The following is a 19,725-nucleotide window of genomic DNA, read 5'->3' as shown; positions in this document are numbered from 1 at the left end:
TAATAATACTTCCACTAACCGTATTTGATTGATGGCTTCCCACTTGGGAAAGACATTCGTTTTCTCTTTTTTCGTATATTTCGAATAGTCTCCAATACATGTGTTTATTTTCGTTTCTTTTTTCTTCTTTCTTTCTCGTTTCTTTTCCGTTCAATTATATTACACTCTTCAACGTGCGTTCTCTCCCTTTTCTCGTTGCACACCCTGCAGAAGAAGATCATGATCCTGATATGTCTCACTGTACTCGGTCTCATTGTGGCCTCGTACGTCAGTAGCTACTTTATGTAAAAGGTGCCAGCAGTAGCAAACATCTGTAATCTACTACCAACCAACCACTTCTACTACTACGACCTGATCAAATCCGGACGAAAAAAATGAAGGTGTTAAATAAGACGAAAAATCAAATTGTACGAGCACAAGGAACAAACACGAAAAATACATTCTACAGAGCACACATCTGTAGGCAAACAACACCATCAAGAGTCATTATCAGATATTAAAGAAACAGCAGATACTAGAATAATACTCAGCAGTGCTCCCAAATAGTCTTCAACGGAATCCTCTACCAATAAGATACCTACCCCGTAAATGTCGAAAAGCAAAAGATAATCGTTTGTGTTTTCGTGAAACGAACTTGATATTTTAAATCGTGTTTCCATTTTTTTGTTGAGTTATTGATTTATCGACATTTCGGGTATGCGCGATTCCGTGTTAGGCAAAATCAGATTCCGAAACCGGAGACCAGCAGGATTTTGTTCCGGAAAATTGTTTCGTTCTCACATACCCACGATGAAGTTCCAGCTGAGAGACTACATAAGGCCACAACAACACACACAATGTCTGTGATGGAGTAATATTACACGATACTTAAGTGAAATCAGAATATCTCCCTCTGTATCACCATTCAAAAACAACAACAAAAAAAAAAAAAGAAAATGAAAACTAACTCAACTTCAATGCACCAACATCAACAAAAAAAAACCACCACATCCAGAGGCGTCAACCGAAAAACAATAGAACAACTCCAAAACAAAAAAAAAACCGGCAATCGATGTAGTTCGTTAGAACCACCAACCACAACTAACACCACCACCACTACCGCCACCACCACCACTATCATCACTGTCTGTACACCTGTCCGGCCTCGAGCAAGCACAGCAAGAACAGAACAAGGACAGCATCATAAGATTTGCACCATATCCCTACCCATCTGTCTGTGTCTGTCCAGCAAATACTATATCAAACCTGCAACCAAGAAACATTGTGTAATAGTATCAACCACCACGCAAAAAAAAAATTAAAACAATCCAGTATGCCAGAATACAAAGTAGCGAAACCCTCTTTGAGCAAACCGTGTAAATTAATCAGGTACATAATTTACTGTTTACCTCACCATCTAACATATACATATTATCTATCTATATATATATATTTTCCCGATTGATAGTGAACGTTTTAAGCTAGGAAGATTGATCGAATTGATTGGCTGCGATGCTATAACATTTGACACGCTTGACAGTTGCCATGACAAAAACGCGGACGACTTGACGGATACTTGACGGGTACATTTGGTCAATGTTATAGAATCGAAAAACGGTCGAACAACAAGATCAAAAATTTTGAGCACGTCGGTTGTTGGTAGTTCACAAAGTGCCGATTAAGTCGTGAGCTGTTCACCAATCTACCAAAATATCATGAAATAGCATTTTTCATCCTGATGCCTTTTTTAAGTTAATGTTGTTATAGTTCTTATAAATAATCATATTTATTTCCTGTTTTGCATCACACCAGTTCGTATTATTATAATTTTTTCCCCTCTGGATATTTGCTTTAGTTATGTGAACTAGAAATTTGTGAAGTTCGGTATCGAAGACCAGTCTGCTTGTGGAAATCCGTATTTTTTTTTGTTTCCTATCGTGACTGAACGAATCGTACACATTGTGTAAATAAACCAAATCTGCAAACAATATGCAAATGTTTACTATTTACCTTTAGGCGCATTTGTCAATTCTTAGTCTGTATATTGTAAAACTATTGTTACTATAACTACATATACTTAGCGTTTAAAATAAGAATGACCGTGTAAGTACCGTCTTGTGCGTATGACCGATGGATGTTATTATTAATATTGTCATAACGAATCGAAAACCTGCGCTAATTAATTATGTTTCGTTGGTTAGTAAAACTACGCATTTTTATTTCGTTCTGTTTTTTTTTCCTAAATACTCTCGATTGATTCGTTGATTTTAATAACTTTAGAATAACTAAATTCCTTGCCGTGATAGTTTCAGTCAATTTCGACCGCATTGAAACTATCGTAATGAGCAAAATAAACAGAAGAGTAAAACAATCTACATCACAAGCGAATAATAAATGAATAAAACAAATGTTCAATACAAACTGTTATAATTATGTTTTTCTTTCGGTATCTGTCCCCACTCTGGTATTATTTATTAGTATGTAAATATGTCTGCAGCGTTTCTTCACCAACCCAACTGTCTCTGCAAAAGTGTAGAAAGTCATTCCTCTTTTTTATTTTAGCAGTGCCTACCAAATATTACTACTAATTACGAAAATTTTCCATTTTTTCTGATTTTTTTCCCGTGATCTTTCATTGTCAATCATGAATTTGTGAATTCTTGAAAAAACCCGAACGCCGTCGTTTTCCGTCGTGCAGAAGAAGATCATTATCCTGATATGTGTGAGCATTCTTCTGATAGTGGTCGCATCAACAATTGCCGGATATTTCGGTTTTTAAAATGCAACTCTGTCCCGATCCGGCTGTTACACCTCTCCCCCCCAGAGAACGGCAGCGAACATGAGGGCAGTCTGCCAATGTAATTGTGCAATAAACGCGGTGTTCACGACGCGATCTGACAGAAAAATATCTGCTCCTAACACTACCGTCTCACATCACCTTCATCAAACCTCGTCGCTATAAGTCACATTTTTTTCTTGATCAACGCAACGCATCGCTAGTACTACAACAACAACAACAATTGCAACTACTACCACACCCAGCATCGCCTAAGGCAAGCCAAGCAAACGAAGATAGATCGAGAGTACCTACAAACAAACTGAAAGGAAACTTTGTCTTCGCATCTACCCTCTTGGTTTTAAGCATAGACTGTGACAACAACAACAAAAAAAAAAACAACCAACCAATTACGCTCAATCTCTCAATTCAGACGCACGAGATAACAAAAACAAAACAAAAAAAATGGCGAGATTTTGTAATGATTTTCATTTAGAGCAAACCATTTTAGACACAGAAAAAAAACACGTTTTGATAAACCCGCACCATTTAGATCTGCGGGAGTGAGCGACACAACTTTTCACGCATGGAAAAGTGAGACTTTTCTCATGCGACTGAAGCTAAGGCGTTTATTTGAACCCTTTCGTAAGTAAAGCAATCAAGAATGTATTATTTTAATGGTAGTGTTTTTTTTTATTATTTTAAAATAAAGTTTATAGTTGTTAATGCTTTCGTTTTACTATTGCTTACCCTTATCAGCTCGAAAAGATTGTTATATTTGTATGACGCACATGTTTGTAGATCAATCAACAAAATTCCAAAATTCTTTTCTGAACTCTGATGACAACATAATTCCAAAGAGCGAAATATCATTCAAAGATCACAGACAATAGGAATATCAGAACCTCCGTAGGCGTGTATTAGAACTACTTGAAACTTTTGTGTTCTGAGATTACCTAGGAAAAAGCACAGCAAAAATATTGTAAAAATAACAAAGCTAAGCAAAGTCTTGGTTTTGCACTCCCTGTGATGAATTCAACTATTTTGTTTCAAAAGATTTCGTAGACGATTATTAGCGTACAGACCCATTTCATAGCTTGTGTCAGTGATTCTATTGATACTAACAATAATACCAACTATTCTCAAAATTAGGAGCTTTGGCGATTTATATACACCCCTATTCTGTAATTTTATCGAGTGATGCCTTTGTGCGCAAAACTCGAACTCGATCGAGCTACGGAATGCAAAATTTCGTAATCGATCGAAATAATTCGATTCGAACGAAATACAGAATCGGGCGATAGTGTCTCAAACCAGAAAAATCACTTTTTTCTTGAATCATGTCTAAAACATGTATACAAGATGTTGGCGGAAGATTCTTTTGCTACCATGATATCGCGAAAACTATTTCCTAATGTTCCTGCTTGAATTTATACAAACTTCAAAACTTTTACCATTTAGTGTTCCTGACAGGATTTGTCGCAAAATGACCCAACCTCAAACAAAATTCGTTCATCAGTATAGAATCTGCTGCAGATGCAAGTCATCCTGAAAATGTCAGAGGTCTCCCCAAGGTGAGTGTGCGAACTGATTCGGAGGAGTGTCAAGGTCGTAAATCTCAAGTTAATTCAAAATTTGAATAAATAAAAGTAGCATTAGAGGAGAAGAAAAATGAAACCAAACTTAAGCGCGTACTCTGGTGGAGGAAAAACGATCGCAGTAGTCGTGATTTTTCGAATTCAATTTTTATTTTTTTATTTCATTTTAGTGGGAAATATTATACATTAAGTCATTGTTATTGTAACTCTGTGTAAGTGAGAGTAAATTTTAGTTTACTTTATCGAATTGCGATAACTGTGTCGTATTCATACAGACTGGCTCATGAAGTGTTTGCACTATTACCGACATTCTGTGTGTTGAATTTGACAAAAATGCTCTAGTCGATGAGATTGTTCTAAATTTAATTTAATTGGTTTGCACTTTGTTATAACCCCAACTTTTCATTTCAAATTCCCAGCTCTGCGCCATATAAAGACTGTTCCAGAAAGTATGGACGCAACCAAAAACCGCTGCCATTTCGCAATGGTTCAGAATCTGTCAATTTTTATGACTGCGTCCTGTTGTTTACACTCTTCTCTAACCACTTGTGCAGTTGTTTATTCGTTTTCATTAGTTTGTTTCGAAATGCGTGGACTTTCAGCAGAACAACGTCGAAAAATTGTGTACAAATGGTGCATAGAACGCGGAATGTCACTGAGAAAGATAGCAAAAATGGAAAGAGTAAGTGAAAAAGCTTTGAGGATAAACCGAAAACGAGTCGAAAAAAAAATCCAGCTAACCCTCAGTTGGATAAACGTATACTGAAGGCGTTCGAGCAAAAGAAGGAGGTTTCAGTTCGGAATGTGGTCAAAAAAGTGGGCACTTCGAAGTCAAATGTTCTTCATGCTAAAAAACGTTTGAATTTTCGAACCTATAAGTAGCAGAAACAAACAAAACGTAGTCCGAAACAAGAAGCATCGATCAGGCCGAGGGTTCGAAAGCTGTACAATACGATTCTTACTGGAAATTTGAACTGCATAATCATGGACGACGAAACCTAACAGTTCGGCTGAAAAGTTCGTATCGTTTAATAGAAACACACATTTTTTTGCCAAAATTCGTTTTTATTATTCAACATAATTGCCATCAGAGGCGATACATCGATTATAGCGATCTTCCAACTTTTCGATACCATTTTTGTAGTACGATTTGTCCTTTGCCTCAAAATAGGCCTCAGTTTCAGCGATTACCTCTTCATTGCTTCTAAATTTTTTACAAGCGAGCATTCTCTTTAGGTCTGAGAACAGGAAAAAGTCACTGGGGGCCAAATCTGGAGAATACGGTGGATGAGGGAGCAATTCGAAGCCCAATTCGTTCAATTTCAGCATGGTTTTTCGTTGTTGTTTTTGATCGATTGTGAGCTGACGCGGCACCCATTTTGCACAAAGCTTTCTCATATCCAAATATTCGTGAATAATATGTCCAACACGTTCCTTTGATATCTTTAGGGTGTCAGCTATCTCGATCAACTTCACTTTACGGCCATTGAAAATCATTTTGTGGATTTTTTTCACGTTTTCATCGGTAACAGCCTCTTTTGGACGTCCACTGCGTTCATCGTCTTCGGTGCTCATATGACCAGTACGAAATTTTGCAAACCACTTACGAATTGTTGCTTCGCCCGGTGCAGAGTCTGGATAACACTCATCAAGCCATTTTTTGGTATCGGCGGTACTTTTTTTCATCAAAAAGTAGTGTTTCATCAACACACGAAATTCCTTTTTTTCCATTTTTTTCACAATAACAAAAGTAGCTTCACTCAAAATGCAACATCTCACAAACTAATAATCAAAAAGCTGTCAAATTTGTACACGTATCTTTTGAAGGTTGGTACTAACTGAAAATGGTATGGATTTAATTCTAGCGGCGCCCTCTCATAGAAACGATACGAACTTTTCAGCCGATCTGTTACGTGAAACTCGATTTCAAATCCTTGCCGGGACCACAATATTATACGGTGCGAGAAGGGCAAGTGTTAAACCAGTCCGAGACATTGATTGAAGTCGAAAACTTTGGTAAGAAAGCTATGGTCTGGTAAGCAATTTGTTGCTGCGGTAAGATTTTGAAACCCTTCATCACCACTGCTTCAATGTACAGCGAAATATACATCAAGGAATGTTTACAAAAACGATTTCTACCCATGATTCGAAGCCACAAGGATCCTGTTGTCTTCTGGCCAGAATTTGACTCTTGCCACTGCTCGAAATCAAAGGTAGAATGGTATACTACCAGAAATGTCACTTTCATCCCAAAAGACATGAATCCACCAAATTGCCCACTTCGACCAATTGAGGAATTTTGGGCATTAACGAAGGCACATCTTAGGAAACATGTCTCGGCAGCCGAAACCATTCAACAGTTCGAAAAAGATCGGAAAAAAGTGTCAAAACTTGTCCCAAGAAGTCTGTACGGAATTTAATGAGGAACGTTTGCAAGAAGGTGCGCCAGCTAGTCTACAATGGCTAAGAAGCAAATGTTGAGAATAATATTCTGTTGTTGTAGTCTAATATTATCAGTATATCGAACGAAATTCGAGTATCTAACACTTTTGAATTATTTACAGTGAGATCAAAGTTCGTCCATACTTTCTGGGACAGTCTTTATGGACAGTGCAGTAAAATTTCATTTCCGAATGAAATTATTTAGATGAAAAGGAAATTTCTGGCCTTTCACTATCAGTGTATTCATTCAATTGACTTTTGTGGTCATAATCAAATGAGATCCACTAGACTTATCAACAATTGAAAAAGCATGCTTAGTCATTTGAAGTTTCGCTTGCTTCGTTTCAAGCGCCAATGAATCCATCTGTTTCTCTGTCTCAGCTGCTGACAGCGAACAAGTTCGAATGAATAGGTATGAACATCAGCTCGATGACAGAAAATTATTTCGACCGGTACAATAAATATAAGGTGTCGGTTTCCATTTGAGTTTACAGTTATCGCCAGGAAGTGTGAATGTATAATTTTCGAATTCAAGGTATGCATTGAGACATATTCCAAAGTATTAGAATTCAAATCACGGCATTTCTTATATTCGTCTATAAACGAGAAAGAGACTTTTCGTTCGTACGAATGATATTCGAATACACGTATCGTTCGAAACTAAACTAACATACATTCTAGCGTTTCGCATATGGTTATTCACAGGAATTGGAGTGATCGTTCAAAAGTATCCGTTTGTCGTATGGTCTATATGGACATAAACAAGAATGAGGGTGATTGTATTGTTTGCATTGGTAATCTGGTTTCTAGAAATAATTATAGTTAGTATGAGTAAAATCAAGAACGTTACTTTAGATGAAAATGTATTGTAAAAAACTGTTGTCCAGGATTCCAAAAAAAGAAATCATTAGAACTACTCACTGTCATTGTTTTAGGGACTGCTAGGTTAATTTCATAAATCACTCAGTGTAGTTGAATTAACATTACAATAATTGTGCACAGTATTTGTTCAATCCTAAAATGATTTGGCGTATGGTCTTCGCATAATGGACTGAATGAATTGCATTTGAAGTTATCTGGCGAAAGATTCCGAGTAGTATTAAATGGTAGAACTGGCTAAGTTTACGAACAGGGATTTTTTTGTTTCCGTTTCTTTTTTCGTTCAGGTATGTACTCATTCTTGCTTTCAGTTGGTTCATCTATTCATCTGTTCATCTATCATCGTAAATGCATATGGGTTAACCCATTGGGAAGAACACTAACGTAATCCTTCTCACTTGCAGATACTACTCTTCACGATTGCCAACAAGTTTGTTTAGGACAATGATCGACTGTATGCTAACCGACTAACGGTTATTATGACATGTGAAACAACTCAGTTACCGCTGCACCACACATCAGGACACATAATCAACGACGGCAGAAAGAAGGAGCGTTTGACGATCGATCGACGCCATCCGCTCTAAATAGATCACAGAAGTTTGACATTCATCAATAACAACCTTACCATTTAAGCTGATATATTCGGAACAGTACGAATGCAGAGACGAAAATATCTACCCTCGAAAACAAGCGCTTGTTGATTATTTATTAAGTTTGTCAGTTTAGATAGTTTGGTCCTCGCCCTTTGACAAGAGGCACGCGCGGGTGCACTGTTATAGGTTCTTTCGTTGAGTTCGTTGATTCATTCTAGTCGAATCGCTAGTGGTTACGCATTTATAACACCAGTCTAGGTTCACTTAGTGTAAATATGCTTTTAGCCAACAATTTATCTATTTATGAAAGCAAAACAAAAGGAAAAAAAGAAGACGAAAGAAATGGCTTTTGTTATTTGCGCATCTTTCAGGCAAAGCCAGAGAACAAAAAAAAAAATGAAATGAAAATGCAGTGTGCAGTGCAGCAACCGAATGCTAGAGAAGCTAATGTTTGTATAGAAAAGCTGTAGCTAAGAATTCTAAGATATTTAATCAAAATATTAAGCGTGACAGTTTGCCGCTTGTAAGTTCGAACTCATTTTAGGTGACATGTTTTGTTAGAAAAATTCTAGCAATAAACTACGAGGATAGGGTTGTCCCCATTTTCGTTCCACCGTTGAACATAAAGAACGGGATATGAATCTTGGAGGCTTGAAATAAAAAAAACAAACACACACACACATACACACAAACACGCGCGTTTAACCTAATTGATGCAGTAAGAAGCTAAATCTTTAACATGCATAACGGTAACAACAATAACGGCAAACAGAAATCAAGGCAAGAATACCGAGAAAAAAGAAAAAAATAAAAACGTTCAAGAAAATGTGTGATAATATTTAATGAAATAATCTCTAACATTAATTTGAGGGAAAATGAGATAAATATACAAAAAAGCCTATAGATATATTATTACTACTATTCGTAAAAAAACCAGTCTTAACAGAGTGTCATATTTATAGCTCCTACACGTATAGGGAAGAACAAAATGAATAACGAAACAAAACAAAAAATCGAACAAGTGTAAATCGTTTTGCGCGGGGGGCACCGACCTCTGCTTCTGTCTAGGGTAGAATATCAAGATGAGAACAATACTTGACACTGGTGTGGTTTTCGCGAGAAAAAGAGTTTGCTCGTTTACTGCGCGAAATTCAGTCCTAGGTTTGTTTGTTTTTTGTCGATCCATTTTAGTTTATTTTTTGCATCGGTGAAGAATCGAGTTTGGTACCATTTTTAACGTTTCACAGACAACGTTGTCGTCTCTTGATTATTTTAAGCATCCAAACGCGTAGAAAAGTATGTAATGTATTGCTCTGGATGGAGCATAATCTGTTTGATTTTTGCATCCACGAGATTGCAATATTATTGGGTAATTAGGATTTGCACGATCACGACATAATAACCTCTCAAATTGAGCTGACTGAACTTCGTGTTTTCAGCTGCATCTGGAAATTTTTTTGTTGTGTCGTCGGGTAAAACCCTAGAACGTAACATGCAACATTTTTGATAACTACTTTTTCTTTCTCGCTGGTGTTACCTCACTTAAGGTATAGCCAATTGATGGCCCTGCTTCGGAACTGCATTAACAGTTAGTTTTTTGCGTATAGTCCAATGGGCTTTACATTCACTGGACATAGACTTGCACTGTCAAAAACAGCGGGCCACCATAGCGCGGATAAAACTCTTGCTTGTGAAATATTTGAAAAAATCTTCGAACAGATCTCTTCTTCTTCCAGTTTCTTTTTTTTTGAGAAGAAATCGCTTATTGTCGAGCTCTTCTATAAGCTACCCAAACTTAGGTCGATATCTACTCAAACTTTGAGTTCATCGGGAAAAATGGGTAGCGTGCTTTGTTATGACATAACACTGGTACTAAACTTACATTTACCTAACTTTTGAGGTCATCACTCGTTACCCAAAATTGGGCAGATGCACTTTAGTTGATTTTGGGTAGGTTTTGACCCAAAATTAGATAGCAGCTGGTAAGAGTGTAAGATGACACCGATTGATGGCACAGTAACTTATGCAATATTATCAGCTCGTCTATAGTTCAAGGGACATGCTTTTCACTGGACTACCATTGTTCGCCCACTGTGTCGCAACACTGAGTCACCACCGTACGGGTAAACATTAGTTCTTCCGAAATACTCGTATTTTTGTCGCACTAACACGAAACGACGTGCTAATTCGTTGAAAATTGCACCGTACGAAATCAAAATGTTCACCATAGAGTGTCGAACTGTTGACAGTTTCATAAGTTTTACATAATTTTGACAGTTTGCTTGCTCGTTTGGAACGAAGCTGTCATTCCAAACGAACGGCTGTCACTCTGATTTACTGGAACTGTGCTTCACCCAGCCCGGTGGCAACAATAAGGCGCTCCAGCTAGTGCTATCATAACCAACATCTCAGTCCTTCGGGGCCGTCAAAGCTAGCAAGTCAGTGAGAGCAAAGTAAACAAAATGAAGTAAAATACAACACTTCATTGATTGTGAAAGTCAGTATTACAATTTGGCAGCGCACGTTTCATAACGATATCACATTTATAATCAAACATGAAAAATCAACTTTCACAGCTAAATATCACAGATATTTAACAACAACGAACTTATACACTTCTTCGTTGTTTTCGTCTTTGCGGAAAAGATGATGGTCACGAAAACATGGCGGCCTAGCAGGAACTTGGCTTCACCATGAAGCAAAGCATTTTGCTGTCAATCTAGTAAAAAAAATACAAGAAATCATGGCACACTGATTGTTGTGTGAAACTTGAGCTGTTTGAATGTGGCTTGTAATATGGAATATAGCATTTTCCAATCGTTAGTCGTGTTCGTTTGATGCAGAACCTAATAAAATTCTCAACCCAACAGCATTTGTTCAGCGCCATTGAACTGGTCATCGGATTGACTTCGACCTGATTCTTATGTATCGAGTATGCTCGCAAAACCAATGCTTAGCACAAACTTAATTTAGTTTGGTTGTTTGAAGTAATTAACCTGGATTTGTTTCAGGTTTTTTTTTCGAATAAAAACGGCCCAAACGGATGTAGTCAGATTCGAACCTAGATTCAGCGATCAGCTCAGATTGAACTAGAACCTGACTTTCAACTGGAATTTAACTTCATGAGAATGCTGCACATAGTGATTGAAAGCAACAAAAGGCTGACTAAAAGTAAATTATTACGCACAAAAAACCCTGTAATTCGTTTTGGTAATGAGTTTAAAAAGTCCAATAATGGTTGTTTTTCAGTACTTTCATTAAAACTTATCCGACAAAAGTCCACAAGTAGGTTAAAGCCGGGTATAAATAAACGATTTGAAAATAAAATAAAATTTCAAAGTTACAGTATTGCTCCAATTCGAACAAAATCTCGAATCTTCCTCTTGATGGAGCCCATCCGCGCCCACACCGTGAAAATGGACACGAAATCAGCGCATTTTATTGTCAATGTTATGAATTTTTAGACTTCAGCGCGAAAAATTTTGAGCTCACACACTAATATTCGTGCAAATGCCACATGCCGTTCATATCAGGGATGTCAGGTTAAATTTTTAAGCAGATTTTGAAAGGTTTGTGCAATCAAACTGTTGCAGTAACAATTGAAAGCAAAACAGCAAAAATGAAAGTCAAGTGCTCTAAAAATGTAAATTTCAAAAATGTCCAATTACCATTTGATAATAAGTAAAATCCACAAATTTCTGCAGCGTTTATCAAAAATCTGCAAATTCAGAGATAAATCTGCATACATCACTGATTATTTTATATTGGGCTTATTTGCACGGGATATACTGCGGGAAACGGACTGTGCAATTTTTTTTTCTCAGGAGTCTAATCAAGTATAAAATGCTTAATTTCCATTTGCCCTCATTTGCTGGATGTTTTTGACTGTCCCGGCGCTTCGTTGGAGTCGCAGCATCGAAATTGCACAGTATTATTTCGATTGGTCGAAATTATGGAATTTTGTAGGGAGTATTCCACTCCAGAATCACCTTGAAGTCGTGCCAGCTGGCTAAATCCCAGTTTTTTCCTGGGTCTGCTGATTTTTTACCACGCTCAAGGTTTTCTTGTAGGCTTTAAGCACTCGACAAACTGCTGTTTTCGACATCTTCTGCAATTCAGCCAGCTTGAAACCGGACTACTTTGACGTTTTTTCTGAACGCAGTCGACTGCTTTGATCAATCTTGCATTAGTTGTTCTCCTTTCGAAGAACCAGTCAACTTTTATACGATCGCTGCGCTGCTCAAGTGGCGAGCTTTGAATTATGTAATGGTGATAGTTTTTAGATTTTGATTGGAAATTTGATAAATTCCAGGTTTTTGCTATTTTTCTCATGAGTCGAGTACTATAATATAAAAATTGGGTGAAAAATTCGATCTTTAATAATGACGTGACTTTCTGTGTTATGATCCATAATTATAGAAAAACCGTACTGATATACTCAGTTTTAATGGATGGATTTAGAAATACCAAAGACAAATAACAAAAACCTGACTGTGACGAAGCAGTTTTGAAAAATATCTGAATCATTGTTGAGTATTTCCGGTACTTTCTATATTCACTACTTGGCGGTACGTGAAATTGATTGCTTTGATTGAAGTTTAGTTGGAAGTGTATCGTGAGCTACGAAACTTGATGTCAACCACAAACAACTCATATTTTGAATTCTTGTGTTTTTCAGTTGTGTATTGTGATGATGGGCATAGAATCTTCAAAATACACACATATAAAGCATATTCTATAATCTAACAATTAGATTTTTATTTTACCAGCTCAGAAATTCGATTATAATTACAAGTAATTCTCGGCTTGGACATACGATGAAATATATTTAACCGGCGTGTTATTTGATTGAACATGGTTAAAAGACAGCAATTACAAGCAAGTTCGATTTGCAATTCGTGATTCGTGGGTACTCAACTAGAACAAACAGATATTGAAACCTGTGTTAATCTATGTCTGATGTAAAGTTTCGCCGCAGAAGTTACTATATTGAACTCAGAGGGAAACAATCTCTCCCAAATTAAGTGCGCGAATACAAATGAAAAACTACGATGTTTGTGTAATTAGAGAGAGATTTTAAAGCGCATCCTGGCTGCCGATTATGATTGATGGAGTTCCTTTCCATTAGTTCCATCGTTGATTCTGCTGGTTGCTGGTTAATGGAAGAAGGCGACAACATTCTTCTAGTCAGAATGGTCTTCTAGAATAAGAGGAAATTGGTTATTCTCGCATCGGAATACAATTTAAATAATGTTCTAGCAGCTATAGATTTTGGCAATTGCATTGTGAATAGGCGGTGGTGGGAATTCATCATCGCTCAGTTCAGATCATATACAGTTTACACATGTATACTGTATATGAACTGAAAACTTCAAATTTCATCCGATATTTTCAAGTGTGTAAGATAGTCTTACCTTATGTAGGACGACAACACTTGAAAAACCATTTTTTTAATCCACATATGTAAGCTTTTACCACATTCATTCGTTGAAAATCAAGTAAATTGAAAAATTCGTCCAAAAAATTTCTCAAACACAAGAGATATCTCGGTTGATTTTCCAGAAGGCCGTAACAGCAAGTGACAGTTTCTCTTTGTTCACTCTCTCTTTCGATTATTGTGATGTGATCTACAAAGATTTTCTTGGATTTCACAGTTCTGTTTGGAAGTCGAACGTTTCGAGCATCATTCTATGCAGAGAGTTAAGTGATAAACGTGTAAACCGCTTGGTAATTAATAGAAGAGAAAGTAAACAAAGAGAAACTGTCACTTGCTGTAACGCCCTTCTGGAAAATCAACCGAGATATGTCAAAAGAATCACCATAGCGCTATCTCGTAGTGAACACGCTGATTGGATTCTTCAATAGGAGTGAAATCAAACTATTGTCTAACATTTTCGATTCTCAACGCGTCCGCGTGCTGTCGAGACGCTAGGGGCGTACCGATGTACTTTTAGTCAGTCTTTAATTTGCTATCGCTTCGAGGTTTCGTAAACTGGAATGATATTGATACAATTTGAATTTGAGGACAACACGAGATTACCTTTTCTTAACAGTAGGTTTCCGTATCTTGCAAACATAGTCATCTCCTTTAAAATATGTTTACATCGTTCGGCTACGCACAGTTTGAGTATTCGGTAGAAAAATTCAATAGAAATTCAAATTCACGACACGTGAATCTCTAGTCTTCTTGAGCTGGGTAGAACAATCAAAATAAAACCATTATTGACTTGGGACAATGTTTCAAGGAGGCAGCATTTGAAAGAGTTCAGGAGCATTGGCATACTGCAGGAAAGTTTTCTTCAATGCTCTGTAGCCATTGGAGCAATTTTCTCCTATCTTTAAACTATTTATGATTCACCATTTTCATGCAACTCATTAAAACAAGTCGATGTTTTGTTTGATCATTAACAATTTGCTTAGATAAGACATACGTTTTATTTTGAAATAATGTTCCCGTAAGCCTTTAGCGAATCAATCGTTTAGTAAGTTCTAGTTTTCAAAGCAGTGAAACTGCTTATTCCTCTTGAAACTGAACGAAATACATAAGGCCATTTCGATGTGGGAGGAAAACTTTGCCAACGCACCTGCAAACTATTGCTCTGTGCTGTCGATTTTTAGAAAGAAATAAAACAACGCAATCAAGCTTTTCTCAATTTTCGCTACTTCCGTTTCGTGACTGCAAAAGAGTAAATTTTCCCGGAACACTGGGAGAATGATTCATTGACATGTGTTCACAGCTATACCTAGATATCCATACAGTACTGAAATAGCTAACCTACTGATTTTTATGCAAAATGGTCAAATTTGGGGATTTCATATTCTGTTCGATCATTTTTTGTGTGCAAAGGATCAAGCCTTTCCAATTTCGGATTATGACGTTTCGATACACGAAAAAACCTTACTCAGTGAATCTGTTCATTTTTCGGACACGCTTGGAATTCATTTTTATTCGGACTATGGACAGTTCATGTAAATTTTTTCCGTAACCCAATTCAATAACGATTGGATCACCAAACATGACCATATCGAATGAAAATCTGACAATGAATAATTTAGCTCTTCCAGTCTTGTACATACATAAACAAAACACACAAACACACACATTGTTTCGGCGCGAAACATCACGATCAAATGTATCGTACTGTACTGCCCTGAAATTAACCTTACGAACGTAAGAAAGGAAAAAAATATATATTTTACAATTCGTGGTAAGATTCTCCATTAGTAGGAAACAAATGTAAACGAAGTAAACAATCAACGCGAAAGTTGACATTTCATTTTTGTTTCGTTTGACATTTCGTTTCATGCTAGGTTATGTTGTGAAACGATGCCTTCTGATTCGGTTATGCGTATTTTCTTACTAGTAGGATATAGAAAAAAAAAATGAAAATCAGTAACCAAACAACAGTGAACTGTTGAGTCAATTGTTTTTAGAACCGATGTTGTTTCTACTAGTGAGAAGTAAAAGTTTAATTTTCGTTGCATCGTGTATGTGTGTATTATTTTCGACTGATTTCGTTTAACTTAAAAAAAAAACTTATTAAACGAACAGTGTAAATTGAGGTAAATTTAATTAAGCCAATAATTAGTTGATACTGAGCTGTATTTGAGAAAACTAAAGAGAGAAAAACATGCAAGTAAATCTGCATAGAGTAATCAAAACTTTTTAATATATATTGACTTACCTTAGTACCGCATTTTTGGCATTACTGATTGATTGAGGCAAAATATGAGAACGTTTTCATTCAAAAAAAAAACTAAGTCTATAGCTGTAATGTTCTTTGGCAACATCTGAGCAGTTTAAACAGCAACAATTAGCCTATTAATTTATATTTATCTCAAAGAAAAAAATGTAACGAATGGTGAGAAACAGTTAAGAACATCATATAAAAGCATACTAACCAGAACGTTAGACATCTTACCTGTAGGAATTCTACAAATTGCTAATAAATTAGAGCAACATTCGAAAAGAAAGAGAAGAAATTCAAACTACTTCCTCCAGTGGACAGCGAAAAATACAAAAAAAAAAAGAAATTCCGTAAAGAAACTCACACACACAAACAAAACAAAACAAAACAATATCACAACGTTTAGGAAAAAGACAAATACTACATAAAAAAAGGCGCTCTGTTGTACAGTGAATATTTTTTCTCTATATTTCTCTATATCGGTTAATAGGAAGTAAGCATTATAATAACAAAAGTATTTAAATTACAATAGCTATTTGAATGGTCTAAGAAGGGCAATAAAAAGAAAAATCTGGGGGCGTTGATTTTGGGAGTCCACGCTGCGAGCTTGGAATCAAAGTATGCTGTGACCGAGGAGAGCGGTAATGCGTTCACAAACACAAGGAAAGCAATGGAATCGGACTTGCCCTATGTACATTTCGACAAAAAAAAACAATCGTATCTTGGTTTAGTTTTCAATCGAATATTGCACCGGCCCAGCAGTGCTCCCAGATTTAACAATATCCCAGGGAAAAGAGGAAAAAACCGAACAAACGTAGCGAAATCTATATAAGCGCCGACGCCGCCGCCGCCACAGCAGCAGCAGCATCATCATTGTGAGATATTAAGAATAAAACAAAAATCGACACGTGTTAATTTTAATTTTCCTCCTAACCCTTTCTCTTGTATTAGATAAGGAATTTATTTTTTCTTGAAATCTTGATGTTAATAACAAAAGAATATTATAAAAAAAAAATCGAAGGCGACGCTATTGGCAGGAAACGGGGAAGCATTTGACAGGAGTATAAGAAATAAACAAATGTTTAGAGAAGGATCGTGTATATTGTTACATTTAATCGTAAGTCCATTTTGAAGTTACTGACAAGTTAATGAAGAATCTCTCTCAAAATAGTGTTGAACAAATCGTAGGAAAATCATGCATCTCTTTACATCGCGAGGGAAACTTCCTTTCCTCGATTGACGACACAGAACACACGTACCACCACACACAAACAAACCGAAACAAAAAAGAGAAAAATGATATTCACGCAAAGACAATTGTACACACAATAGAAAAAAAACCCTACATAACAAAGAACACAGTAAACCTGAAAGATATTCAGCAACAAGCAGACACAAACACGAACACTAATAGCAAAGAGATGATGTATTAACAATAACCTATAACAATGGAAACAAAATAGTGACTAACGAAGAAATCAAGAAGAAAAAATGGACAATTGAAAATTGGTTTTCATGTTATTTAATAAAAGGAAACAAGTTAATAAGATTAAAGTGAAATCAAGTGATGGCTTTCAAAATTATATAAAAAAGAAAACTAAAAAAATAAACAAAAGTTAAAATAGCTAACAATTTTTCGCCTTTTGCATTAACAAAAAAAAACACATACACACAATAAAAATGACACGCTAGCCAAACAAGCAGTGATTTAGGAAAAATTATAATATTCAACTCTTCTCTCTGTTTTTCTGAAAGTTTAATCGGATACATGAAACAACCAGAAAACGGAAAGACTTTGGCAACTATACCGCACTCGTAGGACACGACACAAATCGCAGATTTTTTCTGTCTCTCAATCTCTTCTGTCCTGGTAGCAACCTCTTCAGGTCTCCAAGGTAACATGAACACTACACTGAAAACAAAACAGAAAAATACATCGCCATCTTCGAGCGACCCCACCAAAACCCAAAAACAAAAAAAAAAACTGGAGACAATTTCCTTTTTCTTCCACTGTCTAGGCTCAACCACCCCAGGAAATTCTTAGTTGCGTTCCCCTAGAAGAGCACTCTTTTCAAAAGAGCATCTTACAAAACGAATTAAACAGATTAAAGCAGAAGAAACAAATGAAATCAAAGTGAGAGTAACCGTGTGTAAAACTTGTCAATTTTCGCAAAATGAAACATCTACTTAAATCCAAAGAAAATAAAAAAAACAATTAGAAACTGCAACAGAACAACCAGAGCAGCAACAGCATATAAAACGAAACTTTCTTCTCGGTTCGGGATAGAGATTCTCTTAGAGACACAGAAATCTCAGAAACATTAACTATTCCAGTGACAGTCATAAAGTTGAAATCAAACGAGAATGATGCATTCTCTTCGGTAAACATAGCAATAGAACGACTTGAGTTTTGAAAATAATAGAAAAAAAACGAAAAATTCACCTATACACACACACGCACTCAAGAAACCAGCAAAATGGAAAACATAATGAAGAAAAGTAATCAGCTGTAATCTACTTCAAACAAAAAAAATGCTATTATAGTGTGTAATGAAATTCCACAGAACCAGAGAAAAACAAAATCGTTGCAATAAAGATGAAAATATTAACGATGAAAATAAAAAGTTTTTTTTTGGGTTTTCGTTTTGGTAGCACAAAAAACTAGAAAGAAGTTCTCCATTATGCCAATTATTGGCATTACCCTAAATGAACGGCTGGCTGCCTGCCTGCCTGCTTGCCCATTTGGACGAGTGCTCCAATTCCTTCCTATCTGTCTTCTATCCAAACGATTTACCCCCGGCGATGACGCAAATGTTTACGAGCGAATCGTAACACACTTTGGATCGAACGTTCAGGTGAGCTTGCGGCTAGGTCGGCCCAGTAAAGAAACAAACAGGTCTACGATAAAAGCAAATATTTCATACATTGAGGCCACAGCTCAGTGCGGACGTAACACCCGAATGGACGATAATGCAATGCACATTGAGAAGTATCGAAAATCTTTGCAGCATATATTTACATATTTTTGACGTGAATACGTTTTACCTCACAATAAGGCGCCTGTTCAAAATTTCTCCTGTCCAAGAATTGGTAGAACTTAATCGTGAATATCTCTTGTTTTACTTAACGCAACAACATAATTTTTTTCCAGATCATCAAAAATATGATTAGCAATTTATAAATAAAGTGTCAACAGTGTGAGATAACCATTAAAATATAAAAAAAATAGTTTTGTTAAACTCAATGCACGCTTTACGCTTTACTCGGTCGATGGTTTTGAGGTAGTCATGCACATATAAGTCCCGATGTTCAACTGGACGAGTGTAAAATGTAAACCTTGATCTAGAAACGATCAATTCTTCTTGTGTGTTAGACGGGATTGGACATCGTGGTGAGAACCTTTCACCAATAGCTATAACCACAGACCTTCTGTGCGGTAAGACCTCATTTGGATCCAGGAACTGAATTCTAATACTGAATTTAGAACCTGAATTATGGTCAATGTGAATTCTGAACTTAATTTATGTTTTCAAATTTAGTTCTAAAATACTGGTTCGAAATATAAAACTGAGACTCTGGAGCTGAGTCCTAATTCTGGAACTAGATTTTCGGAACTGGTTTCTTGACTAGATTATGGAACTGGATTTATTGCTTGAATTTTATTCGGAATTCGAATCTAAAATTCTGATTCAGTAATTCAACTTCAGGATTCCGGAACAAAATTGAACATATGAATTTGAGATCTGGATTGTGAAACAAAATTTTGG

At 36.3% G+C, this 19,725-nt stretch overlaps 1 protein-coding gene across 11 annotated transcripts in view; it reads left to right on the top strand.

Annotated features, from left to right (window-relative positions):
- LOC131434424 (syntaxin-1A) overlaps positions 1–18,408 on the top strand; it is a 160,184-nt gene extending 141,776 nt beyond the window's left edge. For 7 of the 11 annotated variants that reach the window (XR_009230322.1, XR_009230324.1, XR_009230323.1 and 4 more), the window contains exons 9-10: positions 2,678–3,400; positions 8,079–18,408. Coding sequence is in view for 1 of the 11 variants with exons in the window: in XM_058601117.1 (XP_058457100.1) it covers positions 211–288 (78 nt within the window). In the remaining 10 variants the exon portion in view is untranslated. Of the gene's footprint in view, positions 1–210; positions 2,401–2,677; positions 3,401–8,078 lie in introns of those variants that run through there. The other 4 variants (XR_009230330.1, XR_009230329.1, XR_009230331.1 and 1 more) reach the window with 3 other exon arrangements.
- Positions 18,409–19,725: the final 1,317 nt, after the last annotated feature.

Source organism: Malaya genurostris, chromosome 3 (genome assembly GCF_030247185.1).
Source record: "Malaya genurostris strain Urasoe2022 chromosome 3, Malgen_1.1, whole genome shotgun sequence".
NCBI classification, from domain to species: domain Eukaryota; kingdom Metazoa; phylum Arthropoda; class Insecta; order Diptera; family Culicidae; genus Malaya; species Malaya genurostris.
This window is presented reverse-complemented; position numbering and strand designations above follow the sequence as displayed.